The following is an 18,586-nucleotide window of genomic DNA, read 5'->3' on the forward strand; positions in this document are numbered from 1 at the left end:
TCCTCCTTGTCCTTTTCCTTCTCCTCCTCGAACTTCTTTTTATTATTATTTTTATCTTATTATTATTTTATAGCTATTATCTTCTTCCTTCTTTTCCTCCTCCTCTTCTTTTACAGATAAGGACTTTTAGGTTCAGAGATGTTGAAAATTGCTTAATATTACTCAGTAAGAGAGCAAGATAGGACTTAAAACCAAGATCTTTTGACTCCAAATACTATGGTATTTCTACTGTGCCATACCATCTTCTTTGGCAGCATCTTCTCTTGTCTCTTAAAAGAAAAATACAAACTCTTCAACCTGGTATTTACATTTTACTAAAATATGATTCTTTTCGAATCCTGTTTCTTATCACTCTCTTTACCCTCTCTGAATGCCAATCAAATTGAGCTACTAGCCATCCTCTGAACTGGCTGTCCATCTTTTGCCATTTTTGCCCATCTACTATCTATGTGGCATTCCTGGAATGCCTTAACTTCTCACCTCAATACCTTTAATCACCATTCATTCAGTTCAGGTGTCACCCATCCTAGAAAGTTATATTGGCCTAAGCCTAACTCAGTCCAGTCTAGCGATTCAGCTTGGGAGTTAGAATGCGAAAGGAACATTTTAAGTGGATCATAAAATTCAATAAAAGTGGTTTTTACTAACAACAAAAGATAAAGAATATTAATTTGCTAAGGTCCCCATCTTCCTCTTCTTTCATCTGGGCTAAAGGCCTTTTAGGCCAGATAGGCTTTCTGAAGGTTTTAGGAGAATTGCTTATCTCATGATCTGTGGATTTTTTTTTTATACCTGAAGAAATAAAGAAGTCAAATAGTCCTTTAAAGGACCAAACCAGTATACAAAAAAGCAGGTAAGACACTCTTAAGCCACTAGTTTCCTTGGATTCCCTACTCTCTATCCTTTCAGAGATGTTCATTTTCTTTCCCTTTTTAGATCACCTTATACTTATCTTGAATTGTATTGAATATTTCATGAACAATATAAATTTCCCTATGGCAGCAACTCTTATATATTTATCATTGTATTCCACAGAGCCTGCCATGATGTCTTCCTTGCATATGCTGTTTAGTCATTGTTCACTCATGTCCATCTTGACTTCTTTGGGAGTTTTCTTGGCAAAGATATGGGAGTAGTTTGCCATTTCCTTCTTCAGCTCGGTTGACGTTAAAGAAACTGAAGCAAACGAGGTTAAATGATTGACCAGGGTCAGTCACACAGCTATTGGTAGTTAAGGCCAAATTTGAATTCAGGTGTTCCTGTCTCCAGGCCCAGCACTCTATCCACTGAATCAAAATAGTACAGATGAATCTAAAGCATCCTGAAGCAATTTGAAAACCACCCAGGGCATGGGAGAGTAATATTTCCTCTAAATGAAACCTTTGTTAGTTTTCTTCCACAAAGGCACTTTGGGGATATTTTTAGTCTTATTGCATGCAAACTTACATGAATTTCTGTGACCAACTGGATAAAGCAACATGAAACAGGACACAACAATTTGCTTTCTTTCCGTATGCCCCTGGGTTTTCCATTATAATTTAACCTATAAAAATATTTCTTTGAAGTAAGATAGTTCAATACTTTATTTGCCATGCCTGGATTTGATATCAGTTGAGTAAAATGCAAAAGCTTCCCAAGATTTGACTCTGCTTCTAGGATTTGTGATGGGATATGATATTGAAAATAGTTTTCACATCCAGAGAATTCTGCTATTTGAAACCAGAAAAGCCTTTTTTCCATCATCAAGACAGATTTTCTAATTCTTAGCCAACTTCGTATCCATGCTTTAGAACCGGGCTTCTTAAACTTTTCCATTCACAATCCATTTTTACCCGAGAAACTTTTGTGTGATCCTGGGTATATAGGCATATAAAATAGGTATACAAATCAAACATTTACAAGTAATAAATCATAAATTTGTTTTAAAATAATTCTTTGATATATATATATATATATATATGCATATATATATATATAAAATTTTACCATTTATTAAAGATGAAAGCAAATTTGCATACTAATGAGATGGATGCGATTATTTTACATAAAGAAAAAATTAGTCAATTAAAATCTCAAACACATACTAGTTGTGTTACCCTGATCAAATCACTTAATCCTGTTTCCTCATCTCTAAAAAGAGGTGATGAAGGAAATGGTGAACTACTATAGTATCTTTGCCAAGAAAACCCCAAATGGGGTTACAAAGAGTCAGGCATGAGTGAAAACTACTGAAATAATAACATAGCTGTAACATGCATGAATATAGCAACCTTCCATATATATGTACTTTGTCTATTGATGTCCAAATTTAGGAGAGGTAACCATTTTGGGAGAGAATGTTTTGGTATCTTTTTATATCAAGACACAGAATGGTATCTATATTCTGTGATAACTACTCCATATCCTTCAGACAAACTCAGATTTATAGCTCGGGTGTACAATATTCACTTATCAATCAATTCTATTTATATTACCTTGAACTTAACATTTTCATGTGATTTTAAGATTTAAATATGTGAATATATTCACATTTTATTATATGAGTATATATATATATATGTATATATACATATATGAAAATATATAAACATATAGCTATTAAAACTTGAACAGCTGGCACAGTGAATGGAGTGCAAAGTCTGAAATCAGGAAGACCTTAGTTCAAACCTAACCTAAAATACTTACTAGTTGTATGACTCTAGGCAAGTCACTTAACTTTGTTTGCCTCAGTTTCCACTTCTATAAAATGAGCTGGAGAAAGAATTGGTGAACCAGACCAATATCTTTGCAAAGAAAACCCTAAATGGTCACAAAGAAGAAACATAACTAATCAACTTAACAACAACAATTAAAACTTCACTAAGACCTTGGGGGCAGTGTGTGTGTGTGTGTGTGTGTAATGTATTTATGTAGTATTAAAGACAATATGGAATAGTAGATGAAAAGCTGTCCTCTGAGTCTGATTCCTAGTTACTGTGTGTTCTTAGGCAGATGATTAGTCTCTCATTGATCCAAGTGATTTACTGACCATGACTTGCTAACAGGTACTGATTTGCATTGGTGTAGAGAAGGAGAAAGAATCAAGGGGGGGGGTGAGGAATAGAGAAAAGAGTCAAAGACAAACTGAATAGAGAGAGAAAGGGAAGGTTTTCAATCTGGAGGAGGTATGTGGCATTTATACCAGTGAAATAGCAGGTATATTCATGAACATCCTGAGAATTAACATTGTTTCTAGAGCATTAAAACCTTTTTTGCCCTTGGATATTTTCCTAATGATTTTTGAAAAATAAAATATTAATATAAGTTTAAATATTCCTGACTTTCTTAATTTAAACAAACCCTTATTGTTACTTTATGTCATTACATCATCTTCATTTCCTCAAATATATCAGTCTTCCCTCTTCTCACATTTGACAAGATATACAATATTCCATACACATAGTCTCTTACTTCTACAAAGAAGAGAAAAAGATACATTTTCTCATCTCTTCTCCAGGTTTTAGCTTATTATAACTTTATAATTTTATTCATTTTGTTAATTATATATTCATTTTGTATATATAGACAAATATATATAGTTGTACCCAATTACATATTAAAATAATTTTAAGCTTTTTTTTTTTTTTAACATTTTGAGTTTCAAATTCTATTTCTCCTCCCTATCTGAGAGACTACTCAGATAATGGTTATACATGTTTATCATCTATATAAATAAATATATATGGGTTGATTGTCATTATATAGAGAAAAATTATATATAATAAATTGCTTTGTTTCCAAAGATATTCCTGACTTGCTTGTCAATTTTCCAAAAATTTATTTGTAAGTTAATCATTAGGAATTCTGAATGCACTTTTCTTTTTTTTAAATTTTTTTATTATAGCTTTTTATTTACAAGATATATGCATGGGTAATTTTTCAGCATTGACAACTGCAAAACCTTTTGTTCCAATTTTCCCTCTCTTCCTCCCCACCCCCTCCCCCAGATGTCACGTTGACCAATACATGTTAAATATGTTAAAGTATATGTTGAATACAATATATGTATACATGATCATACAATTGTTTTGCTGTACAAAAAGAATAGGACTTTGAAATAGTGTACAATTAGCCTGTGAAGGAAATAAAAATGCAGTCGGACAAAAATAGAGGGATTGGGAATTCTATGTAGTGGTTCATAGTCATCTCCCAGAGTTCTTTCGATGGGTATAATTGGTTCAGTTCATTACTGCTCTATTGGAACTGATTTGGTTCATCTCATTGTCGAAGAGGGCCACGTCCATCAGAATTGTGGAAGTATATAATGATCTCCTGGTCCTGCTCATTTCACTCAGTATCAGTTCATGTAAGTCTCTCCAGGCCTTTCTGAAATCACCCTGCTGTCATTTCTTACAGAACAATAATATTCCATAACATTTATATACCACAATTTATTCAGCCATTCTCCAATTGATGGGCATCCACTCAGTTTCCAGTTTCTTGCCAGAAAGGGCTGTCACAAACATTTTTGCACATACAGGTATTTTTCCCTTCTTTAAGATCCCTTTGGGATATAAGCCCAATAGTAATACTACTGGATCAAAGGGTATGCACAGTTTGATAACTTTTTTTAGCATAATTCCAAATTACTCTTCAGAATGGCTGGATGCTGCATGCACTTTTTTACAGTGTTTTCCCACAAAAAAAAAAAAAAAAAAAAACCAATCAAAGCAGATAACCTATGTGAAATGAAATCATGGAAGAATTGATGAAAAAAAAAATCAAAACTGAATGAGGATTTTGTTATTTATTTTTTTTTAATTAGGGGGATTATTAAACTTGTAAATATTCTTTTTAATCTATTTTGGCTTTCCATCAAAGTTTGCAATACTTAAAAATTTGTAAATTTTGTAAATATAGGCTGTCTCAATTTATCTCCATGGCAATCATAAGCTAACTTGCTCTAGACTTGTGCTTTCAATAGTATGGAGAGCTTAGTGAGGAAAACTCCCATTCCAATGCAGTTTGCATGCTTTAATTAATGTAAAGGGGTTCAAGTTGCCTAGAGTGCTAAAGTTAAATGTCTTATCTAGGGTCACACTAGCAGCATATCAGTGATAGAATTTCTTGACTCTAAGACCCACCTTCTAATTTCCTACATCATGTTTCCTTTCAAGGTAGATATTCTCAGATATTATTATCCACTATTTTAAAGGTAAGACATAATTAATGTTGATTAATAATTGTCAGAAATTCTAGGTCTCTCCTGAGACCAATTATAGCAATCTTTCCAAACATTGCCTCTAAGTTTGTGACTTTCCTCTTCTTGTTTTAGATGTATTAACATTATTCCTACTTATCATGTCACTGGGAGGGATGTGGGAGGAAATTTCATAAATTAGAACAATAGTAAAATTTTCCCTGGTAACTAGGCAAGGAATGGGGTAACAAAGTATGGGCACCTGACAGAAATTGCTGGATGTGAAAATCTTTATTGGGGAAATAAGAAATTTGTTGGGAAAAATAGGTTGGGGAAGTTAAATTGGGGAGGCTTGGGATGAGAAAGAAATGTTAAATTATTTCTGTGGGCTGCTCCACAGGCAATATAACTGGTCTAAGTCAGCTTTGCAGTTAATGAAATCTTTGGTAATACGAGTACCCTCAGGATGGATGAAGCTAGTTACTAATTACTTGTACACAATTTTGACAAGTAGGGTGTCCATAAAATGTCAAATATCAGGACAATAAACTATTAGATAGTCAAACTTTGTAGTCTACTAAATAGGAAAATTCCATAGTATGACCTTAGTTCAATATTTATCAATAGGTTACAATGACAAAGAAAGTCCATTGAAAAGCTAGAAGCTTATGGTATTTAGGAAAATGAGAAAGCCATCAAAAGGGAGTAGAGTCTTCTCTGAAGCTGGACATAGGACTCTAAAGAAAAGTTCATCACTGCCTGTCTAATGGGATTGTACAATTTCATTTCTGTAAACAAGTAATGGACCCCATAGTGTTTGCATTCCATAGCCAGATGTGAAGCAAAGAAAATTCATCAGGGAGAAAAAAGAAACACCAATTCAGCTTTTTTTTTTTTTTTTTTTTTTTTTTAACAAAATGGAAAAATTATTATGTTGATGTTATTTGGATTGCCAAATAGAAATATGTAAGAGAATTCAGGCACCCCATATTTTATGTTACTTTTGTGGCAGTATAATTTTTAGGTTGATTCAATTATTCAAATTTTTTTGAACACAACTTTCAACTAAATACACATTATGTGGGGCTGGTGAACTGAATGTTTACAAATTTTAATATAGTTTTGAGCCAAAATGCATCTCATTTTTCTATTAACCAGGATTACTTAATAATGAAAAATTATAAGATATTAAAGTTGAACTACAGTAGACTGAAACTCTGATCCAGTGGTAATCCATCAAGAAGCTTTGTTTTGGAAATTAAAGGAGTCATTCAGTGACAGATTTTTTTTCCCTGAATTCGAAGTATAAACCTTTCTTTGAATAGCTGTTTTACAGAAGCTACAAAAACTGTTATTGTTTCTTTAAGAGAACAATCTGGTGATAAAATCATATTGCAATAAATACTTTGAAGAAAAATATATATCTCTAAACCCTGCCATGTGATCTGAATAACGTAATTTAATATTAAATTCAACAAAATTCCAGATAAATTCCAGAAATCTGGAATGTTCATTAGAACGCAATTGGTCTTACAAACAAAAGCTTAGGAATCATAATAACAATTACAAGATGCATGAAAAACTCATCAGGAGTGTGTCCAGAATTCAAATCTTGCCTCATTTACTTACTGGTTGTGTGATCCTAGGCAGGTTACTTAATGTCCCCATCATTGAAAATGGGAGTAATAATAACACTTATCTCCCAGAATTGTGAGGTAATATTTGTAAAGTATTTTGCAAACCTAAAGTACTATATATATATGTATGTATATACATATATATATATTGATTATTATTAATAATAGTAATATGTAGGAGATAAATACCAAAAGAATTTTCATGTAAATGAAAAATACAGGATTATAGGAACTCTCAAAGGAAGACATTAAGAACACAAAGTAGAAAGAACCAAAAGTATTATTCCTGGAAGAAAAGAATGTGTCACTGTGGGCCTACAATGACTGAAGATTATGTTCCTTCAATCTCTATTTCAAATTCCTCAGATTTCCTTTGCTTCATAAGTGAAAATATGTTGTAATCTACACTCAATCCCCACAGTTCTCTCTCTGGGTTCAGATGGCTCTCTCCATCACAGAATCATTGGAACTGGCCTAAATCACAAAAGGTTATTCTTAAACTATATAAAACGCTACTTAAATATAAGCTGTTATGGCTGTTGTTGTGACATTTTTGCTTTTAACACACTTATGAATTTTTGGAACACAGCCCATTCATAAGTAGAAAGTTATCTGCCATAGGTTTTCATATGGATTTTCAATGTTTCGAGCTATGGAAGTGAAAGGATGGGGTACAAGTAAAGAATGAAAAGTTTTCCACCTGGATTGATCTCCAGGTGGCAATCAATGCTTAAGTATGGAGAAACAGGAATCCCAGGACTGACAAGAAGAGATCTCCTTTAACCAAATGAAGTGATGGTCTCAGAGAAGGCAGTTTTACAATCTCACCAAAATGAAACGCTGTGCCTGAGGACTGAACAGGTAGTTTCAAAAGAGGGAAGACAGGGATTTATACAAACTAGATAAAGAGTGATATTTTTCAACTTCTTCAAGAACTTCTGAGGTGCCCATCTCATACAATAGCAATAATGAAAGATCACTGTCAAAGCATGGCCCAAAGCCTGAACTGTGCCCATATCTAATTTTCAAAGCAGATTAGCACTTGGTTATTTACATGAGATCTTTGGGGACATATAAAATCAAGGTAACACTTTTGGAGTACCTATACTCTGACTAGACAGGACATCTTACTATTTCCCTGAATGGTTTCCAAACTTAATTGATTTTCAGCTTCTTTTCTTTTACTTGGAATATCCCTCTATCTCCATTCCTGCCTTGTGAAACCTCTCCATCCTTCAAAGTCCTCGGGCAGATTTCACTGTCTTTAAGAAGTCTTTTGTGACCTTCCTCAGTCAGAAGTCTTCTTTTTTCTACTCTCTTGCTTAGATTGTAAGCACCTGGAGGGTAGGGACTACCTACCTCTTTCTATATTCTTACCACTTAGTACAGTAGCGAACACATAGTAAGTTGTCATAAATGTTTATTGATTGATCGATTTATCATTCTCTCTGATATTTCTCTTAGACTTTTAGAATTATTGACTTAAGTACTTTGAATAATTAATCTCTTAGGTCCCTTCCATATATTGGTCTATTATTACCAGTTAAAAGTAAAGACTGAATGTAGATTAGAAGATTAGTAAGTATCTTTTGTCTAAAAGAGACTGTATCTCCTAAATAAACAACTTGGGATTTTTTCCATTCAGGTGTAGATATGCCTGAAACTATGAAAATGGTTAGAACATCAAGACATTCCAAAAAGCAATGGTTATGGGCTATATATATGCCCTATCTCTTTGATTCTTAGGGATGAAAAGGACTCAAAGATCATATAATTTATCCTCCTTACAGCTTCATAGAAATGAGAACATCAAGGATCAGAGAGGAAATAAGTAACCAACCAGGAATTCAAATCAAAGTTTCCTGACTCTGTACCTAATGTTATTCATACCATTTCATTCTGATTTTTCTTCTGTACCATCCTCAACTCTTTTTTTCTTTCTCTTCTACTGTTCCCCCTTTTTACTGTCAATATTTTTCTTATATATCCTGCTAATTTTTTGTTGTTTTTTTGCTTAAAACTTTCTTCTTTCAAGAAGAATAGGTAAATTGCATGAAAGCAAAGACAGTCTGCATAGCATTGATGAAACTGGTTTCCACTTGAAATTTACTTGAAGATTACATTTTGTTATTCAAAGATTGCATGGAAGGAAAGCCTAAGAAACAAATGCCCACAAAGTGAAAAAAAAAAAATGGTAGACATTAGAAATATAAAACATTTATAAGTTTGGCACACTTTAATTTTTGTCAGTGAGATAAGACAGACTTTTCAGAAAGAAAAAGTCACGTTTTAATCAAATTGACTTTATTGTATATTTTTAAGAATACATTTGGCTTTTTTAAAACTTGTTTTATTTATTCCTAATTAGAAGCAGTAACTACAAAGCACATAGCAAATAGGCAGCTTTGTGAAAAGCTTTGTTTTTTAGTTCTTCAAATCCAAGACTTCTATAGAAACAAGTTTACTGTGTATATGTATTTCTGAACAGCATTTGTTAAATGCAACATATGATCTGAGTTTTAAGATGGCCTCTAAGGTCCTTCCAGCTGTAAATTCCATGAATCTGGTTCTTCAATATATATCCTATTCCTTTTGTATCTTATTTCAAATACAAGCTCATTGGACAGTTAGTTAGGGCTGGGTTTTAATTAAATGAAATTCAGGCTAGGATATTCTTCAGAGCCCCATTATGTTCTTTAGTAAATTAAAGTCATTATACAGTAGTGCTCTAATATTTTGAGGTCAGAATTCTAGTAGCTTCAAGCAACCTAGAGAACAGTTTCTTAAAGTGTGGTTCATGACCTCAGATGGAGTTTGGTAACTGAATGTGGGGGGTCATGCAATTATGATTTATTATCAGTAAATTTTGAGTTTCATATCTATTTTATGTACTTATATACCCAGGATCACAAAAAATTTTCTCAGGCAAAAAGGGGTCATGAGTAGAAAAGATCTAAGAAGCTGTGATCTAGAATATAATTTTTAGGAAGAGTACATAACAAGAAGATTATGTAATGATCAACTATGATGACTGCAGTAATGAGTTGATTCAGGCTAATTCCAATAAACTTGTGATGGAGAGAGCCATCCCATCCAGAGAGATGACTATGGGGAGCTGAATGTGGATAACAACATAATATTTTCACCTTTTTTATTGTTATTGTTGTTTGCTTGCTTGTTTTTTTTTTCTTTCTCATTTTTCCCCTTTTGATCTAATTTTTCTTGTGCAGCATGATAAATGTGGAAATATGTTTAGAAGAATTGCACTTGTTTAAACTATATTGGATTACTTGCTGTCTGGGGGGAGGGAGGAGAGAAGAAGGAAGAAAAGCTTTGACCCATAAGGATAAAAAGGACCCTTTCTCTTGTAGAGAAAGAACACAAAGTTTTGCAAGGGTTGAAAACTACCTTTGCATGTAATATTGATGAGATCTAGAATTGGGGTACCTAAATGAAATTAGGTTAATTGAGGCCTAGTGGCAGATTTGGGGTACAGGGAGTCAAATAGAGCTCCCCTGCAACCCCTTTGGAGTCGGCGCAAGGATACAGTGTTAAAGGAGGTCTAGTAGCGGCACAAGAGTCCCCTGTAAAGGAATTTACAGACCCGAAAACCTAGATTGATAAAAAAGGTTTATTATGGGGTTTGGAAGTAAAGTCTAGTCAGTAAAGTTGAAGGTAAAGATAAAAGGGCACCAGAACCAGGGTTCCAGTGGGCAGAGATCCTGGGCATGCCAAACATAAGGCTGCCATGTTTGGGACTTCTGCAAAGAGAGGACTCCAGCTTGACTTTTTTATAAGGAGAGATTTAGCTAAAGGGGCCTGTGGGTGAAGTCCCAACTTGGTTCCTCGCTGCATTTCATTGAGGGCTAGAATTTGCTAGATCGGGGTTGGGAAACCTGAGCAGATCATTAGAATAGGGGCTAGGACAGCCCAAGTTAGCTCAGATCCCATAGGGGTTGTGAGAGCCCGGATATCTCCTATTGGCATTCAAGAGGGTTATTTTGACCAGGATTTGTGAATCAAAAGTTCTAGCTTCTTCAGCCAAGAGGGGTTGGGAATCAGAAAGGAATAAATCAATCTGAAAGGACTAGTCTTAAAGGAACCACAACCTGCATCATTATGAAAAAATAAAAAGCTATTATAAAAATTTAGAAAAGAAAGAGAAGGAAGAATAGAGGAAGGGAAGAAGAAGGGAAGAAAGCTAGCTCTGTAAAAATCAGGGATACAAAAGTATCAGTCTCAGAGTGTTCTTACTCCTCTCCCGAAGTATTCTCTCAGATAAGGAGTTCAATTCAATACAGATGAACTGTTAAGTGATGATTATTTTCAGAGCCCATTATTAGATGATGATGAAACAATGTCAGCCTCTGTCTTCAGGAAATTTACAATCTGATAAGTTTTGGAGATATAGAAACAAAAGTGACACTACCCTTGGACTACCACTAAACATTACCCTGCTAGGGAACACCCAGAATGTTCAGAAATAAGATATTTAACTCCGAACATTTGTGTATGTGTATATAAATATAAATACACAAATATTTACATACACGTACATATGTATATATATGTTGTATTTACTTTGAACATTTTGTTTTCATATATATGCTGTGTGTGTGTTGTGTGTCGTGTGTGGTGTGGTGTGTGTGTGTGTGTGTGTGTGTATGATAAAGTCCTGGGTCAATAGATGTATGGGAGATATCTATTGTATTGGCAAAAGGTGAGAGATGAAATATCTCTGGAATAATGTTTATGCCAGTTTGGTTTATAGATTGCATGAAGGGAAGGAAAGATAGCCTGGGGTCAGATTATTAAGAGTTTTAAATGCTAGGTATAATTATATTTTATTCAAAAGGCATTTGGGATCCACAGAAGCATTTTTAGTGAGGGAGTGATATGGCCAGATATCAAATCAGATTTTGGTTATTAGGATGACTTAGAAAACAAAAACAAGAACTTTAGTGAAGCATTCCCCTTTCATTTTTGTAAATGTAAAAAAACAAAATAAAATAAAGCTACAAGTCTTAATTTGTTTTGAAACATAAATATTTTCCTAACAGTTTATCTTTGTGCCGATGTAAAGAATTCTTCCTATAAACTTCCCCCCATTTGTTTCAAGTTCATGTGAAGGCCAATGACTGTATATTTTCACATAACTTCATGTTATCTCCTATTTGTAACTTATATTACACATTTTATTTATGAGTTGAAGGGCCATATTTTGTACTTTGTAAAAATAGAGCTATGGGCATTATTGAGCTGGGAAATGTTTACTTTAAGGTTATAAACTTGAACTACATGATCTTCAGACCTTTAAAGTGTGTCACCTCAAGAGATCTTAATTCTTAAAGTACCATTTTAAAGTTAAATCAACAAGCATCTTTGACAAGAAAAAGTCATGAATAATGTTTAAAGCATTTTATTGTTTGCTAATGTCATTCATTTTACAGAATTTCCTAAGGAGAAGAGTTATTGTAAGCTCAATCATTGTATTCTTATAGTTGTTCTGGAAAGCAACTGCAAATGTCTAAATTCTCCTTTATTTCTGATTTCTTGCTCTCCATTTAGTCCTGAAATATATGCAAACAGAATAATTAAAATTGTGTTATTGTCATTCCTGCTAAATTCCAAAGCAAAAAGTATAGCTTTTACTTTGGAAATAGAAAAACTCATTTAAATTCAATCTAATTGAAAGTCAGATTTAGTTTTCACCATTACTGACATTAAATATTAATGACTCAGTCTAAATAGGATTGGTTTAAGGAAGATATTATCCATTGTCTTCAATGAACAAACAAATGAATTCCAAAACAGGTAAACCAATGAATTTTTAAGGATAATTTAAAAAGAGAGGTCACATTGGATGCATTGGTATGGTGAGTTGACTAGAGGTGTTGTTTAATATGTAAAGATTTCCTAGAGGAAATTTGAGTTCTGGGAAGGTTCCAATAACAGGATAATCCTAGAATCTTTAAATTAATTTTAAATACCATCTAATGAATTAAATCAAAACTTTGAGACCTCAAAACACCAGATAATCTTTAAAATGCCCTCTACTTTGTCTGTTCTGATGTTTCATAGAATCATGGAATTATACAATTCATCTGACAGATCATCTAGTCCATTCCATTATGACAAATGAAGAAACCAAGACCCCAAGAGATTGTTACTTGCTCATAGTCATCCAACTGAATAAGGGTAGAACTGAAACTAAAACTTGGGCTTTCTGATTATGCATCTGGTAGTTTTTTCTGTTGTAATTCTAGACCTTTTGTATATCTCATTATAATTCAAACCCATTTTCAAGTTCGTTTCTTAATGGAGACATAAAATTTACCCTTGAAGGGCAAGGACAATCTTTTCTTTATATCTTCTTATTCCTCCATCCCCCAAATTCCTGGGGCAATAGTTTATAAATAGTAGTCACTAAGCATTTATTGATTGATTGAATGGATTATCATTAAAATATTCTGATGATAGATAAAATTATATTATAAAAGGTCTTGAACTGTAGACTTGTAACTTTTAAGTGTCCTTTATACAAGGACCTGGAATTAACTTAATGCAATATTTATAAGAAGAATGGATGCTTACCACTTCCTCTCTCTTGGTCTTGTCAGTGGCTGGCCAAGCTTCCATGGGCAGATCTGGCAACATGGGTGGCAGTGGCTGCATGGGGAACAGAGGTGGCTGTGGTGGCAAGGGTAGCACTGCATGGATTGGGGTCTGGGGCTGCATGGGCTGCATGGGCTGCATGGGCTGGATGGGCTGCATGGGCTGCATGGGCTGGATGGGCTGGTGAGGCTGTGGTTGCTGGGCTGGCTGGGGCTGGTATGGCTGTTGGGCTGGCTGCGGGTGGTTAGGTTGATGGTGTTGTGTTGGTGCCATGGGGTGCTGTCCTGGTACTGGCATCACTGGTTGCTGGGGTGGCACTGGCTGCTGGGCGGCCATGATGGGGATTTGGTGTTGAGACGGTAAGGAATGACTTGGGGTGTGCTGCTGAGCCAGCACTGGGATGATTTGGTGGTGCAGCCATCCACCCATGGGTTCATAACCATAGGAGGGATACTAGTGAGAAATAGAAAGTCAGTTTATCATTGGCTTCATTTCCTTTCCTTCTAATTCCTAAATGTCCTTAATGGAGAAATGGTAATACTTTATTTGTAATGATAGGGATATTTTAATAAAAATATCTCTAATCATGAGGATTTGTCATATTATAGCAATAAAATTTTTATTTGAAGGTAGCTTTTTCCTACTAAGAATCCTATGTAAAATAGCTATTTTGTTTGGCTTACGATGGGAATTTAAATGTATTTATTTTTTAAAAAATATTTAAGGGGCAAAGAAATTAAAAATACATACCTGCTGTCTCATCATGCTTTGATACCATTTCAAAGGGGTAAGCACCTTAAGAGGAAAAAATTAATAATCAGTAGTATTTAATAATTAATAGTTAACAGTTTTAGCTAAATATTAATTATAAAATTAATAGTTTTGGTAATCAATCCCTTCAATATTATGGCAATTAAATTTGAGCTCCAAAAAATATAATTTTACATAACATGTTTATACATATACATATTTACATAACATGCTTTAACTTTTTGACTAATTAGGAAAAGTAAGAGACTAGCATTTTCTGGTCCTGGCTTCTGTATAACGTGATCTGGGTTGGTTCTTCTCTTTTGAGGGGAAAAAATCCTCTACCAGCAGTCTTCTCCATACTATCAGCCAACAACAAATTAATCAATCTTTTAATTATTTTTCTGGAAGTAAGGATGTCTTTTATTTTTTATTAAAGGCAGATGACATTTCAAAATAACCAACCAACTCGCTGCTCAGTAGTAAGATATTAAAGGAATAAAAGGGGGAAAAAATCAAATCAGATAGACAGAAAAGGCAGCATTTTCACATTCATGCCTGGAATTCCATGTCTCTCATTCATTATCTCTTTCCTGAGAGGGAAGCAAAAGCCACCATAATCTATAGCTATATTTATCAGACTTCTGTCACCTTCTTATCCTGAACACCTGCCATTGCCTTTTGCTTCCTGTCTTAAGGTTTGCTTAACCTCAAGGTCATACATTCCTAGTAATGGAATTATAGATGAGGAGCCAGAAAGAACCTCAGAAGCAATCTAGTTCAATCTCATTACTTTCACAGTTGGGGAAACTGAGACTCAGAGAAATTATGACTTAAGTCATATAGGTAGTGTCAGAAATGAGATTTGAACCTGGATCAGAGCTGACTAAGCTAATAAGTGTTCTTTCCACTATGTCTATATATTTGATCAGTGTACCATCTTCTACAGAAATGAAATCAAATCTTCAAACTTTAAAGTCACAGAATTTTAAGAAAGCAATGATTGAGATTACCTAGTTTAATCATCATGTGATGAGAAAACTGAGAGCAAGAGAGTTTTTTACTTGCCCAGAGTTACAAAGCTAGCAGATTTGGAACTAAAGAACCTGTGTTTTTAATGCTGAGTCCAGTGCTCTTTCTGTTATATCAAGCTACCTTCGAAGGTGTCATGTTAGGTTACTTGTCATAGAATCAAACTGTATTGGAGAAGGAAGAGAAAGGAGACATGTAAACCAAATAGGGGGCCATTAAAGTTACTCTGTGATGGGAACTGAAACTAGGATACTGACAGAGGAAAGATAAAGGAAAAAAAGTAACTAGGAGATACATTTAAAGAGTAAAATCAATATAGTTCTCTCTCTGAGTTCATTGCTAAGCATAAAACAAAGAGCAAAATGAACAAAAAGGAAAGTTACCTCATAGCTGAAGTTAATATAACCAGGATGTCCAGGATGAGGTGGCAGCTTTTCAAAGGAAAAAAGGAAAGAGATGCAGTCATTGTGTAATTATTCACTCTGGTCACATAACTATAGAAACTCAGAGACTGAAGGAAACTTGGAAGTCATCTATGATTCAGCATTTAGCACATGATACCTGGTACATAGTAAGTGCTTAATAAATGTTTATTGGGTTAAATTGGATTAGTCCAATCCTTTTCTAAAGCTAGTATACCTTCTCTGACATCCCTGACAAATGGTTATCTATAATCTATCTGAAGAATCCCATCACTGTGGAAATGAACCACTTCTCAAGGCAGCTTAATCCCCCTGGAGATGTCTTTTTTTGATAGGGAGTTCTCTTAAGCAAAAATGTTCTTCCTTTGTAATTTTCACTCATTTCTTCTTCCACTTGTGTGAGTATACCCCAAGATATGAAATTCAAGTGTCCCATGTGATTTTCTTTGGACTTCAGTTTGAAGTTTAGCATATAAAGATAGAAGTTAATTCCAACAACATAATTAAGTCAAATATTAAAGAACCTATTTGGGTGCAGTGATAGAATCTGAGGTGGAAGAGATTTAACAGACATTATTTGAATGTTTTGAGATGAATAACATGATTGGAACTTTTAGTATTCTAACTGTAAATACTTCAAATTGAGCTTATTATTATCTTAATATATCAAATTTAGAGCTGTATCATGCATAGCCCTATAAACAAGCTCCTCCATCATTAGATGTACATAAAAACAAGTTTGCTAATCAGCTCAATAATACATTTAAAGGTGAAATATTTCCCAGATCAAAATTTGCCTTATCCCCAGAATGGCAGCTGAGCATTGTAGGACTAAGATTTCTCCTCTCAAAATTAATCTTTTTCCTGTCATTTCAGGAAGAGATTTTCTCTCTTAACCACTACTTCATCTCAGCTACCTCAAAAATAGAAAATCAGAGGTGAAGTAAAACACTGCCCCCCCCCCCCCAGGCTGGGGTTAAGTGACTTGCCCAGGGTCACAAAGCTAAGAAGTGTTAAGTGTCTAAGATCATATTTGAACTCAGGTCCTCCTGAATTTAAGGCTGGTGCTCTATCTAGCAAAACACATTTTTAAAGGGAATTTAGGAAAATCAAATTTGCTTGATTACATAGACTGTTTTACTAGAATAATTTTTGTGGCTCTTCAGGGAATTATTCCCTTGCTTTTCTAGAGCTAAAATGTGCTGTAAAACCTCTCACGTATACCAGTAGTCCTTGATCTCCACTAGCTCATGCATTTTTATTGCTAAGTAATGGAAAATGTTGCTTCAGATCCTCATTTCAAGGCTTCTAAAGATGAGCACTGACTTGTAAAGAGACTGTGATACTCACCGGAATAGCAAATGCTGCACCCAGGAGACAGGCAAGAAGAATCCAAGTCCTCATTTTTCTCAAGGTATCTGAAATATAGGATTTGCACATCTAGATTTAATCTGTGCTTATTTATGTGTTTTTAAAAATAGTACACAATGGTATCGAAATTTCAATTAACACAAGGAACTATTTGCAACCACGAAGGCTTTGGTAACTTCTAGACTTTGTAATATGACTTTATACAAAACCCAACCTTGAATTGATCATAAAATCCCTATTCAAATTAGATTAGAGTTATACTGTGCTCTGGTCATTGACGTTATTCTCAGATTGGATTAGATTTATGGTATGCTCTGGCCATATATGTTATTCTCAGAATAATAATTGAAGCATAAAACTTTTAAATTTACATCTGTGTAAATTTGTATATTTTTTTCATCATGTGGGTAGTATGGCACTTTTTATTGGAGTCCAAAGTATAATGACAACATAATTAATGATCAAAGATGACAAGAAATTTGTCACTGAATATTTGGAGCCTCAGGAATTTTTAGTCATTATTTTATTTTTCACATTTTAATTACAAGTACATCAAAATTTTTAACATCCCTTATTTTTCTAGACTGAATTTTATAAGTTATAAGTTATAACTGATATTACAAATTATAAATAAAAGATTAACCTTTTTGAAAGAAAAAATGGAATACTTTTCCTTAAAATAATTAGTATAATGGATTAAAAGCTAAAATGAACCTCAGTCCAACATTGTTTTTTTTACAGATAAGAAAATATCAGCAATGTTAAATGTTAAATGACTTGTTCAAAGCCACTCAGTTGTAAAGCTGGGATTTGAACCCAGGTATTTAAAAATTTAAGTCTACTTTAAAAACTGCACTATGGAGGAAATTGTAGAGTATTCAAGTCAAAGCTTTAGCAACTTGAAATATGCTTCTCCTAAAAGATTTGAAATACAGAATAAGTCACCTCAGTTGGTTCAGAGCCTTAGTTTGGATTTAGCATCAGAAATGATCTTGGAGGTCTCATAGTCTGGCCTTCTCATATTGCAGATAACGAAACAGTCCTTTAGAGGTACAGTAGCCACACTAGCAAATTCTTTCCATCTACAAATCCTATGAAATGAATGCAATTAAAATGATAAAAATAAAGTCTACTTACCTGTAACAATATTCAGATACAGTTGCTTTCTGTAAATTCTGAGAACCTTGATCTGATGGTTCTCTTCAAGCTCCATGCTCAATTTATACCATTCTCTTCCACTAGAGTAGCCAATCCAGATTCAGGAGAGGGGGAAAAAAAGAAAAGAGTTGAGTTCAGCTAAAAATTCTAACATCATGGATTTTCAAGGTCAATCACTGGATTGGAATGTTATGATTAGAATACATGGGGTCTTTCATTATGGACAATAATAGGTTTATCACATCAAATGAGTATCATTGGCCTAAGTGTTTTATTTAGTAAGCAGATTATTTGCATGTACATACTGGTTAATTTGGAATCAGTTTGGAAATTTTATGCTATCATTGTCTGCTTTGGTATTACTTAAGCTTTAAGTCAGCACATATGGCTGCTCTTTTTACTTTAAATCTGCTGTATAAGAT

At 34.0% G+C, this 18,586-nt stretch overlaps 2 protein-coding genes across 4 annotated transcripts in view; one reads left to right on the top strand and one right to left on the bottom strand.

The window, feature by feature from the left end:
• Positions 1-18,586, top strand: part of ARHGAP6 (Rho GTPase activating protein 6) — a 583,013-nt gene that overhangs the window by 408,127 nt on the left and 156,300 nt on the right. The window contains exon 1 of one of the 3 annotated variants that reach the window (XM_074300013.1): positions 830-853. The exons of the other annotated variants lie outside the window; for them this stretch is intronic. The gene's annotated coding sequence lies outside the window, so the exon portion shown is untranslated. Of the gene's footprint in view, positions 1-829; positions 854-18,586 lie in introns of those variants that run through there. 3 annotated transcript variants of the gene reach the window in all.
• Positions 10,890-18,189, bottom strand: AMELX (amelogenin X-linked). The gene is made up of 6 exons (XM_074297403.1): positions 18,144-18,189; positions 16,986-17,053; positions 15,597-15,644; positions 14,182-14,226; positions 13,411-13,884; positions 10,890-10,925 (listed from the first exon to the last, which is right to left on the bottom strand). The coding sequence occupies exons 2-6, from the start codon at positions 17,037-17,039 to the stop codon at positions 10,890-10,892; spliced, it is 657 nt and encodes a 218-aa protein (XP_074153504.1). The 5' UTR covers positions 17,040-17,053; positions 18,144-18,189.

The sequence above is a fragment of the Sminthopsis crassicaudata genome, chromosome 3 (genome assembly GCF_048593235.1).
Source record: "Sminthopsis crassicaudata isolate SCR6 chromosome 3, ASM4859323v1, whole genome shotgun sequence".
NCBI lineage: Eukaryota > Metazoa > Chordata > Mammalia > Dasyuromorphia > Dasyuridae > Sminthopsis > Sminthopsis crassicaudata.